The sequence below is a fragment of the Chanos chanos genome, chromosome 7, assembly GCF_902362185.1.
Source record: "Chanos chanos chromosome 7, fChaCha1.1, whole genome shotgun sequence".
NCBI classification, from domain to species: domain Eukaryota; kingdom Metazoa; phylum Chordata; class Actinopteri; order Gonorynchiformes; family Chanidae; genus Chanos; species Chanos chanos.
In genome coordinates this window covers 26,622,990-26,637,260 of record NC_044501.1, presented here as the reverse complement: position 1 = coordinate 26,637,260, position 14,271 = coordinate 26,622,990, and the positions used below count along the sequence as shown (strand labels likewise).

General features: G+C 45.3%; 1 protein-coding gene across 1 annotated transcript in view; it reads left to right on the top strand.

Annotated features, from left to right (window-relative positions):
- The first annotated feature begins 9,022 nt into the window (after positions 1-9,022).
- The window catches only part of adam19a (ADAM metallopeptidase domain 19a), a 119,679-nt gene continuing 114,430 nt past the window's right edge, over positions 9,023-14,271 (top strand). Inside the window, exons 1-2 of the mRNA XM_030779120.1 lie at positions 9,023-9,617; positions 10,307-10,489. Of these exons, the coding sequence (XP_030634980.1) occupies positions 9,023-9,617; positions 10,307-10,489 (778 nt within the window). The remainder of the gene's footprint in view (positions 9,618-10,306; positions 10,490-14,271) is intronic.

Genomic DNA, 14,271 nt, shown 5'->3' with positions numbered 1-14,271 from the left:
TATGTGACAGGCTCCAGAAGGTCTGGAGGTGGTGGATGGGGGCATGAGTCACCCAGGGCAGCAGGGCGTGTGTGACACAGGACAGGAAGAGCAGGGTGAAGGGTATGCCCAGCAGGCAGTAAAGCATACAGAACACTCTCCCCTCGTCTGACAATGGCATGGTGGTGCCATAACCTGCAAATATACAGAAATATTAGGAAGCACCTGCTGGGGCTGATTACACTAAACCATGACAACAGACAAGACCTGTTTCCTATAGCATTAAGAAATGGGGCAGGATGAGATTGGAGTTATCTTGTAGGCATTTATGTTTTACAAAATCATGGAAATATAATTCCAAGAAAACATCAGCAATAGACAACAGAGAGCACAACATTTTATTCTAGAATTCTATGAAAAAAGGTACAGCCTAACATCAATCTAACTCTGTCCTGGTGTGTGCTCTTTTTCTAATATCAGACCTCCAGCTATGAGTCTGTATCTCAGGCAGACCAAAAAAGAAATAAAGAAAGAAAGAAAGAAAGAAAGAAAGAAAGAAAGAAAGAAAGAAAAAGACCAATGCTTTTGTCCATGGGGAGAGCAGCAAACTGAACACTCACCTGTTGTTGTGAGAAAGGTTGTAACGAAAAATAGTGACGATGTGAAATCAAAGTTATAGTCATCGCCATCAGACTTTAAAACTGCAATTTCGCGTTTGCCAGCAAAGAGCACTTTCTTTAACAAGTTATCCAAACTCCTCTCTGATACACAATGATTGCTGTCCAAAAACGTTGTTCTGTAGACCTGCACCTGTGCCCTAAGCGACCTTTCCTCGGGCTGCTCAAGAGCCATAAAAATTGCACCACCAATTGTGATAAATAGCACATAGCCAAGAATCAAAAACCAGAAGGCCTGGGTCCGAAGAAGCCTGGCCAAATCTATCTGAAACGCCATAATCATACGCACCTGTGCACCTAGGGCATTCAGTGGCTGTTCCACTGTCCTGTAATGTAACACCACACCTCAAATAGAGTATTCATCAAGCTCTTCAATTTTTAATCAAGTGCCCAGAACACATCAAATAACAAGTGATCGTCCTGCTCACAGCGAATGAACAAACAAACAAACAAACAAACAAACATTAAAAACAGAAGTGATTTCAATAGTTTTGATTGTAATTCTAATGGTGTATAAAGGCTTTCTAATAAGTATTCTAAAGGCCTCTAAACATTTTAATTTCTAATGTAGGCCTGTTACATAAATTTGTAGCAGGTTCTCTACTGAATACCATAAAGGACAAATAAGGCACCAGCAGACAAGCTATGTAAGTCTAATGGTTATCTCCAAGTTCATTTTATAATGCAGCATCATAAATAACTATTAACTGTACAGCTTAACATCTTAACACACACAGAACACGCACAGAGTGTCCTGAACCGCACATGTGTGTCCTGAACCCTACATGTGCTACATGTGTGAAAGGGCAACTCCTGACAACGTCCAGACCTGATTCTCTGAACATGGTCTGGAATTCATGTGAGAAAACGGCTTATGTGTTACCATTTAACAGATCATTCTCCAGCACAGTTAACTGCATTTTAATTGTTAAAATTTAACAAACCCTTATTGTTTCTCCACTTTGCAATGGAGCAGTGTCTTTTTGGTAATGCTTTCCCCTCTCCAGTGGTCTCCAGTACAGCAGAGAGACGCTTAACTTCTTAATTTGAAGGCTGATTGTGGTTCAGACCCAACCCTCTCTCAAGTGTGAGGGGTTTCAAGGCAATGCTGATACAAAAAGAACAGCCTCAATCTCTTTGATTCTATAGTATGACAGCCTAGAAAGGCAGCCAAACAGGAATTCAGTGTTTGAGTGGAACCTTGGGATAAGGGTACTTTTTAAAATGGGGGTTTCCCTCCTTTGCTCTTAAAAAAAATCTCCGTCCACATGAAAATGCAAAAACACGCTATCAAACCAACAGGCGACAAGTAAAAGTCCTGCATTAATAGTCTTACTTAAGTAAAAGTACAAAAGTGTTAGCATCAAAATATACTTTTGTATACTTTGGTACTTAAGTACCAAAAGTAAAAAAAACAGAATGGTTCATTTCAGAATAATATATATTTTGTTATTGGATAATAATTATTGATGCATTAAAGTGTTCATCACTTTAAGGTTGCACTCTGTTCCTCAATATAGTGAGTAACTGTACATTTATCTGTAAACATGTAAAAAGTCCTGTTAGCAAGGTTAAACCAGCACCATTTTGGTTATGTTGGCCATCGCACAAAATTGCCTCATATAAACAAAGGAAATAATGGCGCACATTCTGACGTTACAAGCCAAAAACTCTGTTTTCCCCGTCTACACATCAACACTGAAAACAGAGTTTCTGAATAAAGTCGGCCCTCCGTATACGCAGGGGACTGGTTCCAGGACTTCTTGCGGATATCAAAATCCACAGATGCTCAAGTCCCTTACATTAAATAGCGTAGTATTTGCATATAACCTGCAGACGCAAACATCGTAGGCCTAACTACATACACGTCAGCAACAACGTAACATTTTCTTTCTTTCAACACGTGCAGATTGCTTTCGCTTAATGATCTGAAAGAGAAATACATAGAATAAAACACAGAAGATTTAAAATACAAGTACATATAGAAAATGTAATTATAAATAGAGAAAATATATATAAATTTAAAACACAAGTAGCGATAGAACTAGACCAGAAGCGAACAATGCTCAAACAAGGAGTCCTGGAGAGAGACTGATGATCTGTGAAATGACGGGAGGCTACAGCAGGGTATGCCTATACATCACTTCATTCGTGTGGATCCAGTCAAGTGTTCGGCGCACAGCAAATTCAAGTTTTGCTTTTTGGAACTTTCTGGAATTTTTTTCCCCCCGAATATTTCCAATCCGCAGATGCGGAACCCGCGGATAAGGAGGGCCGACTGCATCTTCACCCTGAAAGGAGTTTTGCAAAAGATCTGTTTTCAGTGACCCAAAATGCAGTTTGCGTGTGGACAAAGGCCATAACACATAGAAAAAGCTACATTTTAAAAAAATACCCTTGTACGTGTGGACAAGGCCTAAGACTGCTTTACATTCTAAGCTAAGACAAAAAAGTTGGAGGAGGGTTTGGAGAACCTTCATGGATTGAAAATTAGACATCAGATTCTGAGATGCTTGGATCCAATTTATAATTTACAATTTACAATTTGGTATTTAGCAGATGCTTTTAGCCAAAGTGACTTACAATAAGTGCATCAGTCAGATCCTACTGCCTCATAAACAGAGATCACAATAAGGCTGTACATTAATTACCCTCCGTATTACACTCCTGGAATTCTGTGACAGTAAACGATAAACACAAGACAAGGTTAGTAGGATTTTATATATATAAAAGATATATATATATAAGAAAGGGAGGTTAGGCAGTGGGGGACAGGTGGGTTCTGAAGAGGTGGGTTTTCAGTTTCCTGCGGAAGATGGCACGAGATTCTGCAGTCCTAACTGAGTGAGGGAGCTCATTCCACCACCGCAGAGCAATGGCGGAGAAGAGGCATGGTCGAGAAGAACAGCTGCCGGTTTCCCGAAGTGAGGGGACCTTCATCTGACCAGAGGTGGTAGAGGAGAGAGCTCTAGCAGGGATATAAGGAGTTATCAGAGACTGAAGGTAAGATGGGGCGGAGCCTCTTGTGGCCTGGTAGGCCAGCACCAGTGTCTTGAACTGGATGCGCGCTGCTACCGGAAGCCAGTGGAGTGCAGTAAGGAGCGGAGTGACATGAGAGTGCTTTGGGAGGTTGAATACCAGCTATGCAGCGGCATTCTGAACAAGCTGGAGTGGCCTGATGGCGCAGGTCGGCAAGCCAGCCAGTAAAATGTTGCAGTAGTCAAGGCAGGAGATGACAAGCGCTTGGACCAAGAGCTGGGTCGCTTGTTGCATGAGGAAGGGCCGGATCCTCCTGATGTTGTAGAGGGAGAATCTACAGGATCGAGTGACCGCGGTGAGGTGAATAGAGTAGGTCAGCTGGTCGTCAAGGGTCATGCCAAGGTTTTTGGCTGTTCTGGAGGAAAATACCACAGAACCCTCAATGGTGATTGAGGCGTCAATCGTTGGGGAGTTCTTAGCGGGAAAAAACAGAAGCTCAGTTTTCTCCAGGTTGAGCTTGAGATGGTTAGCGGACATCCGGGAGGTGATGTCAGCTAAGCAGGCTGCAATGAGAGGCTGAACCTGAGAGTTGGAGGAGGGGAAGAAGAAGAACAGCTGTGAGTCATCGGCGTAACAGTGGTAAGAGAGACCATGGGCGGATATAACTTGTCCGAGTGATCTGGTGTAAAGAGAGAAAAGGAGTGGACCAAGTACAGAACCTTGTGGGACCCCAGTGTGGAAAGGGCAGGGGGACGAGACTGATTCCCTCCAAGAAACCTGGTAAGAACGGTCGGACAGATAGGACTCGAACCATGCGAGTGCAGATCCCGTGAAGCCCATCCCAGCAAGGGTTGAGAGGAGAATCTGGTGGTTAACCATGTCAAATGCTGTGGAGAGGTCTAGGAGTATGAGGACAGAGCTGAGCAACTTCGCTCTGGCCGAGTGGAGCTCTTCTGAGACAGCAAGGGGGGCCATCACGGTGGAGTGCCCAGCTTTGAATCCCGACTGATTCTGATCCAGGAGATTGTTCTGGAGAAGATAAGGAGAGAGTTGGTTATAGACTGCATGTTCCAGGGTTTTGGAGAGAAACGGTAGAAGAGATACTGGACGGTAGCTACTGACATCAGTTGGGTCTAGAGTAGGCATCTTAAGCAGTGGCTTGACCCGTGCCCCCTTCAGGGCAGAGGGAACTGTACCAGTAGTCAGGGAACTGTTGATCAAGGACGAGATGAAGGGCAGAATGTCCTCCGAGATGGCCTGAAAGAGAGAGGAGGGGATGGGATCAAGAGGACAGGTAGTAGGACGGTGGGATTTTATTAGTAGAAGGACTTCAGTGTCAGATAGAGGGGAGAAGGAGGAAAAGATGGTGGGAGGGACAGAGGGTGCAGGATCCATGGTGGGAGGGGATGGGGGGAGGGAGTTGCAGATGTCATTGATCTTCTTCTCTAAGAAGGAGACAAAGTCATCAGCAGATAGGGATGAGGGAGGAGGAGAAGGAGGAGGGGAGAGGAGGGAGGAGAAAGTGGAGAAGAGTTTGCGAGTGTTAGAAGAGGCAGAGTTAATCCTGGAGCGGAAGAAGGAGGACTTGGCAGAGAATAGGGTAGAGGAGAAAGAAGAAAGAAGAGAGTGGTAGTGGGATAGGTCGTCTGGGAATTTTGATTTTCGCCATCTCCGTTCAGCCACACGAAGTTTGGCTCTGTCAGCATGAAAACTATCGGTCAGCCAGGGACTGGGAGCGGAGATACGAGCCGGTTTGGTAACGGGGGGCAGAGGGTGTCCAGGGAGGAAGCCAGTGCAGAAAGGACCATAGAGGATATCTCCTCCACAAGAAGAAGTGTGAACGCTTCTGCAGAGGAGGGAGGAGCAGACCACGGAAGAGAAGGCACTAGAAGAGAGGGTGTGAAGGTTACATCTAGCTGAGATTGGCAGAGTGGGATCAGAGGATTTTGGGGAGGGTGAGATCGAGAGAGAGAAGGACATGAAGAAGTGATCTGAGGTGAGGAGCGGTGTGACTGTGAGATCAGGAACAGGGCAGTCTCTTGTGAAGACAAGGTCCAGCTGGTTGCCACCCTTGCGCATTGCAGGGGACTCCACGAGGGTGAAGTCAAAGGACTGAAGGAGGGAGACTGAGTTGAATTCAGCAGAAGATTGAAATCTCCTATCAGCAGGATGGGAGTGTCGTCCTCAGGGAAGGAGCTGAGAAGGGTGTCCAAAACATGTGGGGGAGATGGAAGGGAGAGAGGTTACTCGGAAGCTCCATGAGGGGGAGATCAGGAAGCCAGTTCCTCCACCCCTCCCCGAGGGTTTGGGGGTGTGAGAGAAGGCAAAGGCAGAGGAGAGGGCAGTGGGAGTGGCTGTGTTCTTCGGCGTGATCCACGTCTCAGTGAGGGCTAGAAAGTGCAGGTACAGCATGGAGGCTTGAGCAGAGATGAAGTCAGCTTTCTGTACCGCCAATTGGCAGTTCCAGAGGCCACCTGAAATGATAACAGTAGCGTCAGCAGAGCGCAGCGGATGGATGAAGTTAGACAGGTTACGTCCGCGAGGATGAGAGAGACAAAGATAATTGGAACAAAGGGTGTAGTAGCACAGTACCAGTATGATGAAACTGCAGCAATAAGTGTAGTCGCACAATTACATAGATAAACAGAAGGAGAGTGTCGGGCAGACATTGTGCAGCTTTCAGAAAGAAAAGGACATTTGTTAACCTTAAGTGTTCCTTAGTAATTAAAGTTGCAGTTATGTAAACTCTCTCCCTCTTTTTCACCCTTCTCTATCTATTTCTATCACCCCCACCCTACCTCTCTATCCCTATCCCCTTTGATCTCAGTTCTCTCTGTCTGGCTCAGGCCCCCTGCGAGCAGGACCAATGCATACCAAAGCAGAACAACTCACTGTAACACCTAACAGACGCCAGGCTCAATGTTTTAGCGCAGCAACCCCCAGACCATTTGGTCAAATGCTGATAACGTTTAGGTGCGAGGGAGACTAGATCACCTCGGGAGGTAGAGACACCCCCAAAAGGATAGCGGCACCCCCCGTCTGCAAATCAGATAAAAGGCCAGACTCTCTGCTATCCTACAGCTCAGTTCAGTTCGGATCAGCTGCGCCAAAGTTCAGTTCAGCTGCGCTAAGGTTCAGCTCCAGTTGAGCTCCGGTTGTATCAGCCGTAATGTAAGTCCGTCCGTCCTGCCCTGCTCGTCTCCACGAAGAATCGGCTTAGGCTCACCGCTACGGAAGATCCGCGACGCTAAAAGACTTTCCCGGCACCGACACGAAGTCTCGCTCACGGTCTCCTTCTGCCAACCTCGGTAACTCCGGTCTCTCATACCTGAACGTGGCTGGGCCTGCTCTTCTTCTTCCTCATCCCTTCTCTCTCCCTTCCTCACAACCCCTTTTCGTGTGTAAGTAACTCCACTAGAACATCACTCAGGTAGTTCTTTTGGTTAAGCGTGCCTTCTCGCGAGTAACGCCTCATACTCGCGTAGTTGTTCATTCATACATACTTTAGGTAACGAGGATATTGTCTACCGTTAATTGTTTGTCTTCTTGTTAGTAGTTTAGATGCTGTTGTATGTGTGTGTAGAGCGGATGTGCCCTAATTCCACCTGATTTCCAATTTATTCAACATTAGATTCATTCTGTACCGTTTGAATTTGATCGTTGTAATAAACATGTACGTCCGTATTCCTACTCTTTGAGTACGTGATAAATTATTTTCTAGTTACTGAATAAGGTGATCCAGGAACTTAGTTAGCTAGAAGTGTTGAATTCGAAGAGTATTATTGTACCTGCTACTTTAATGCTGTTACTTATTATATGTACGGCTAATGAAGAGGTGTTCAGAATCATTTCTAGGTTCAGTGTTCAGAGCGCTGAGCTATAAATAGAGTTTTTCAGAATATCTGTAATTTTACTGGGTTCAGGTTCCGAAATAAGGTTATGGTTACAGCAAAGTGATATTAGTATTAAGTCTAATATTCACAGTGAACCATTAACCAGATTTTCCTCATACCATTGGCACGACATATTTGGAGGTCCCACCGAGATTTATTTCTTCTGGCACCCTAGCTTTAATTCTCTCAGAATTTATTTTTACCTTTACAATTGTAGCAGTTGTTTGGAGTATCTCGCTGCGACATATTTGGAGGTCCCACCGAGATTTATTTCTTCTGGCACCATAGCTTTAATCCTCTCAGAATTTATTTTTACCTTTACAATTGTAACAGTTGTTTGGAGTATCTCGCTGCGACATATTCGGAGGTCCCACCGAGATTTACTTCTTCTGACACATGCTTTAATTCTCCTAGAATTGTTAGCATTGTAATTGTTATAATTGTCTTGAGTATCTTACTGCAACATATTTTTGAGGTTAATTCTTTTGTGGGACAGCCCCACAACAACATACTTGGGAGGTTTTACCAAAATCTTCTGTCATAGTTGCTGTATTTCTGTGAGATAATTTGTAGCATCGTGTCAGTACTAAGTTGCGGTAACTAATTCAGTTATCAGAGAAATAGTGACGTACATTAGCACATTAGGAATTTAGGGTAGGCACACACACTCACACATAGATCAGACCATGTCTGCCCCAGCATCAGCTAAGCTCTCCCCCTCCCCTAAATCTCCAAGAGCAATCAGCCCTACCACTCAGACCCTTGGAGAGTACCTGGAGAGAACATTAATGGTGGATCTGATGAACATCCTGAAGTATGACCCAGCCCTGTGCTTGAAAGCAGAAGGGTGGGGCAACCTCACCATGGAGCAGCTCTACTCTGTCCACACCGACCTACTCCACAAGACCCGGAATATGTCACGTGTGAGCAAACACACTTGTGCCCTGGCTGGACTCTCACTCACCCTCACGCATTGGCTAATAAAGTCTTACAGCATGGTTGAGTCCCGTACCATGGAACTTGGGAAATGCCAGGCACAACTGCTTCAGCTCCAAGAGGATGTTCAAAGGACAAAGCAGACAAGGGAGAGAATGCTGCAGCAGCCAACAGAGGACTTAGATGAGAAACAGCAGAAACTGCAGAATGAAAATGAGGAACAGCAGGAACTCATTGCAGAACTGACCCAACGGATACTGGACTTAAGACAGCAGCTGCAGTCTGCTGATCAAGGACTGGCTCAATCCAGAGAGGAGCTAAACTCACTCCGTCTCCAGTTCAGCCACCGGGAGGCAGAACTGGAAAGTGTCAACAGGCAAAAAGCTCTTGCTGAGGACAGATGAGGATAAGATCAACCTGTTGATACAATCCCTGACCTTAGGTCCAAGAATCTGGGCTGTCAACTACCTTAGTAATTACCAGCCCACATTTGATGAACTGTGTCGAGCGCTCAGAAGCAAACATCAACCTCCGACTAACTTCCTGACCACGGCAAGGATGTTGGCAAAGAGAAAACAAGGACGCTATGAGAACCCAAGGGATTACCTAGATGCCCTTGTCAACATTTATCAGCGGGACCGCTACCCCCAGGATTATGAGCAGAACCTGCAGACTGCTTTCATCGAGAACCTGCATGATGATATTAAATATGTTGTCATAGGGATAGCTGAAGGATCAGCTATGCCGCTCCCTCGAGTAGTGGACATCGCAGAGCGCGTATGGCAGAGCCTTGGCCATAGGAAAACAGCAGCACCAAAGCAACCAGAGGTGTTCGCTGTTAATGCGGCAACAGCACGGCCAGCCAGACAGCAACCTGCCCGCCGCACCAAGGCAGCTGACAAGCCTCAAAGCCTACCTTACACAGAGGAATGGACTCAGCCTGCCAAGGACCACTACAGAAAACCCCGCTCACCACAGCGGCAGCGTCTGCACAACCACAACTGTCACCCTCAACCAGAGATGAAATCTCTCAGTGACAGACTGACAGCCGTAGAGGCACTACTGAGAGCTAAACAGCATCCTGTGGTCTCAACGCCACCACCTGCTAAGTCTTCTGGGAAAAAGAAGTCACCCAAGAAAAAGACTCCAACAGGTGAATCCAGCCCTTCACAATGACGGTTCCCTGCCTCTGCGTCCACCGACCCCCCTTTGGACTCAACCCCGGCCGCAGAGGCTGAACTGTCCCTGCTGCAAGCAAGAGATGGATTAACACAGATTTGCCCACTGATTAGAAAAGGTCCAGCCAACAGACTGTATGCAAAGGTGAAGTTAAACAATGCCATGGAAGTGGAAGCCTTCCTGGACACAGGAGCAGAAGTCTCCCTGATGACCCATTCACTCTTCAGTGAACTTCAAAGACAGGCACATGTCAAGGGTCTACCGCTGCAGCTTCAAGCCAGTCATTTGAACTTCACAGCCTTTGGCAGCACACAGTCACAACCACCCAGGGGTGTGGTTTGGCTAGAATTAACACTTGGGCAGATGGCAGTCAAGCACCCTGTCTATGTGGCCTCCCACAAAGACACAATGCTTTTGCTCGGCATGGACTTCCTAAGCCGTTTCCAGCCCCTCTTTGACTGTCATGAAAATGTACTATGGGGCTCACAACCATCCCTTGACTTTCAGGGCAACTTCCCTCATTCACAGGCCCTGATATGCAAACTTGGAGTGATAACTTCAAGACAAGCCACTCCAATGTCCTGCTGTGAAGACACTGCGGTGAATTTTTCCAAGCTCCTTTCCCCTGAGGACTGTCATCAACAGCTCCACAACGGACAACAGGTGCTTCCATCACAGCATGCTTCAGCCAAGGATGTCAATCACCTCAGAAGCAGAAGAAGAGACTGTCTCTAAAGGAGGGACTGCTCATCTGCCTGCAAACGTTCAAGAGACTGCCCGGTCACCTGCTCCAGCAAAGGAATCTGTTGACCAGCAGCTCCACTGACAACTTGCTTGCCCTGGCAAGTCAGCTCTTCACTAACTTGCCAGGCCAAAAGGAGGGAGTGTCGGGCAGACATTGTGCAGCTTTCAGAAAGAAAAGGACATTTGTTAACCTTAAGTGTTCCTTAGTAATTAAAGTTGCAGTTATGTAAACTCTCTCCCTCTTTTTCACCCTTCTCTATCTATTTCTATCACCCCCACCCTACCTCTCTATCCCTATCCCCTTTGATCTCAGTTCTCTCTGTCTGGCTCAGGCCCCCTGCGAGCAGGACCAATGCATACCAAAGCAGAACAACTCACTGTAACACCTAACAGACGCCAGGCTCAATGTTTTAGCGCAGCAACCCCCAGACCATTTGGTCAAATGCTGATAACGTTTAGGTGCGAGGGAGACTAGATCACCTCGGGAGGTAGAGACACCCCCAAAAGGATAGCGGCACCCCCCGTCTGCAAATCAGATAAAAGGCCAGACTCTCTGCTATCCTACAGCTCAGTTCAGTTCGGATCAGCTGCGCCAAAGTTCAGTTCAGCTGCGCTAAGGTTCAGCTCCAGTTGAGCTCCGGTTGTATCAGCCGTAATGTAAGTCCGTCCGTCCTGCCCTGCTCGTCTCCACGAAGAATCGGCTTAGGCTCACCGCTACGGAAGATCCGCGACGCTAAAAGACTTTCCCGGCACCGACACGAAGTCTCGCTCACGGTCTCCTTCTGCCAACCTCGGTAACTCCGGTCTCTCATACCTGAACGTGGCTGGGCCTGCTCTTCTTCTTCCTCATCCCTTCTCTCTCCCTTCCTCACAACCCCTTTTCGTGTGTAAGTAACTCCACTAGAACATCACTCAGGTAGTTCTTTTGGTTAAGCGTGCCTTCTCGCGAGTAACGCCTCATACTCGCGTAGTTGTTCATTCATACATACTTTAGGTAACGAGGATATTGTCTACCGTTAATTGTTTGTCTTCTTGTTAGTAGTTTAGATGCTGTTGTATGTGTGTGTAGAGCGGATGTGCCCTAATTCCACCTGATTTCCAATTTATTCAACATTAGATTCATTCTGTACCGTTTGAATTTGATCGTTGTAATAAACATGTACGTCCGTATTCCTACTCTTTGAGTACGTGATAAATTATTTTCTAGTTACTGAATAAGGTGATCCAGGAACTTAGTTAGCTAGAAGTATTGAATTCGAAGAGTATTATTGTACCTGCTACTTTAATGCTGTTACTTATTATATGTACGGCTAATGAAGAGGTGTTCAGAATCATTTCTAGGTTCAGTGTTCAGAGCGCTGAGCTATAAATAGAGTTTTTCAGAATATCTGTAATTTTACTGGGTTCAGGTTCCGAAATAAGGTTATGGTTACAGCAAAGTGATATTAGTATTAAGTCTAATATTCACAGTGAACCATTAACCAGATATTCCTCATACCATTGGCACGACAAGAGGGACAAAGATGTTTAGAAAAATAGGGGTAGTAGGACAATCATGTAGATGGGCAAATATAAAATGAATCACTGAGGGCGATGGTTGACTCGGCTTCCTCGTTGGACTCCTGCAGGTAGACTCCCTTGTCTTAGTCCAACCTAGTCTTCGTCCGACGAGACAAGGGAGACGAGACTGCTCCAGCTGCTTCTACAGCTGCCACTTGGCGGAAGCACTATTCCTAATGAGTCTTGTGACTACAGCACTTGTGGCTTATGGGCAGGCTACAGCCCCGCCCCCTCAAGAACCAGAACAAATCAGAAATCGGCTGTGGCACAAACTAACAAAAAGAAAAACGCAAATCAGCAACTCAACAGCTGACGTGACAGGAATTCAAACTCCCTAGTAAAATAAATTAGCGACGCTACCAGACAGAGCACACACTTATAAATTGACAAAGAACCTTAGTCAAAGCGAACCTGAAAGAATATAGCACGAAGTAAGTTATATACGACGAACGACAACAGGGTGAGTAGATCAAACAGAAATCACGGCTACTCAGGCAAATAACAAGCAACAGAGACAAGAGAGAAACCAGAAATCGCGGCCACTGAAGCAATTTAAAGCAAAGCCTTACTTGGATCCTGCTCTGAAGGAGAAGCAATCTGACCAAAAAATGATGCACACACTAAGCACACATATGTTCACATATATATATTCCACACATATGTTCAGAGTGTGGCTGTTGCAGTACAATTACACAGAATTCAGGTCATCACATCAGTGATGGTACAGTGGGTGTGTTCAACCATGGAGTGAGAATAGTGCAAAACAGTGTAAGTGTGTGTGTGTGTGTGTGTGTGTGTGTGTGTGTTTGTGTATGTGTGCGTGTGCCTGTGTGTGTAAAATATAGCTTGGGTTAAGACAAGACAGTTTCACTAAATAAATAAATAAATACCAAAATAACTCCCCCCAAAACAAACTGATAGCCTAACATCCATTTAAATAATTCTGCACTGGAATGTGCTCTTTTTCAAATATCACTACTTCAGTTATGAGTCTATATCTCAGACAGACAGATAGATAGATAGTCAGGTTTACAATGGAGAATTGGACCCAAAAGCAGATTTAGTTCAATTATTTAATGAAGAAAAAGATCTCACTCAACAAGTAACACAAAAATCTCCAGTCTTGCCGGGAAAAAGCAAAAACACAAAAACAGCACTCTAAATAGCTGTAGACCAAAAACTAGGGGAAAAAAAGCAAATAGACGAACCCGAAAACAGTCCAAAAGAAATCCAGACAAAGGCAGGCAAACTAACCAAAACATAATCACAATTCTGAAACTGGCAGGGTTCAAACAGGCAAACACGCAAACACGCAAACACGCAGAATACCAAAAGCAGGATAGCAGTCTAGATGGACACAGTCAAGAGGCTGGGACAATCAGACAAACAGGGACTAGCAGAGGAAGATATAAATAGGCTGAGTAATTCAAACAAAATGAGAAACAGGTGAACTCAGAAGGCGAGAAACAAACAATGGCAGGAAGTAGAACACAAGTGAGGGGCGGGGTCAGAAGCACAAGGAAAACCAAAACAAACAAAAGCACATGGTAAAACAAAAACACAGAATGACCAGCAGGAGGCCACAGAGTGACAGTCCAAGCAGAGGTACTGACATAGATAGATAGATAGATAGATAGATAGATAGATAGATAGATAGATAGATACTGTGAATGGCTATTTAGCTATTTAAAGGTTGTTAATGACAACAGTGAACAAACATTCCTCTCCATGCTCAGAGGCAGTCCTCTAATTTGGACTGCTAACATCACAGTCATTATAACAGCAGAGATTACAGCATCAGTCACTTAAAGTGGAAACTCACTGTGCCTTTTCCATTAAATATCTCTGGAGCATTCTCAACTGAGGTTCTGCACAAGGAGAACGCTTACTCTCCGTCCGATGAAGTTTTCTCTTCCCGAGTAAAGGGAAACTCCCACAAAAGAAAAATGTTTTTAACCTTTTCACGACACCAGATAATCTCATGAAACAAAGATGACATCACCATGTATTTCACTTCTTTTCTCTTCAGCTTGGATCTTGTGCTGAATGACAGTTGCTGATAGGGAGTAACAGAAGTCATGTACATAGACACCCTCCCAGACTTCATGGACATTAGGATTCTAATTGTATGCGGATTTCCCCCACAGCATAATTTGATTCCAGTTTCTCACAGACGTCGGTGGAAACACAGCAAGCAAAGAAAGCTTGTTAAAAAATTAACAACAGAAGCGTAGATGTATTTGTTGTGTCTGCCCTTGGACTGAAGGTCGGTCCCAGAGCTCAGGAAAACCCTGGTGGAGTATTAATGAACCTTTCTCAGGCTT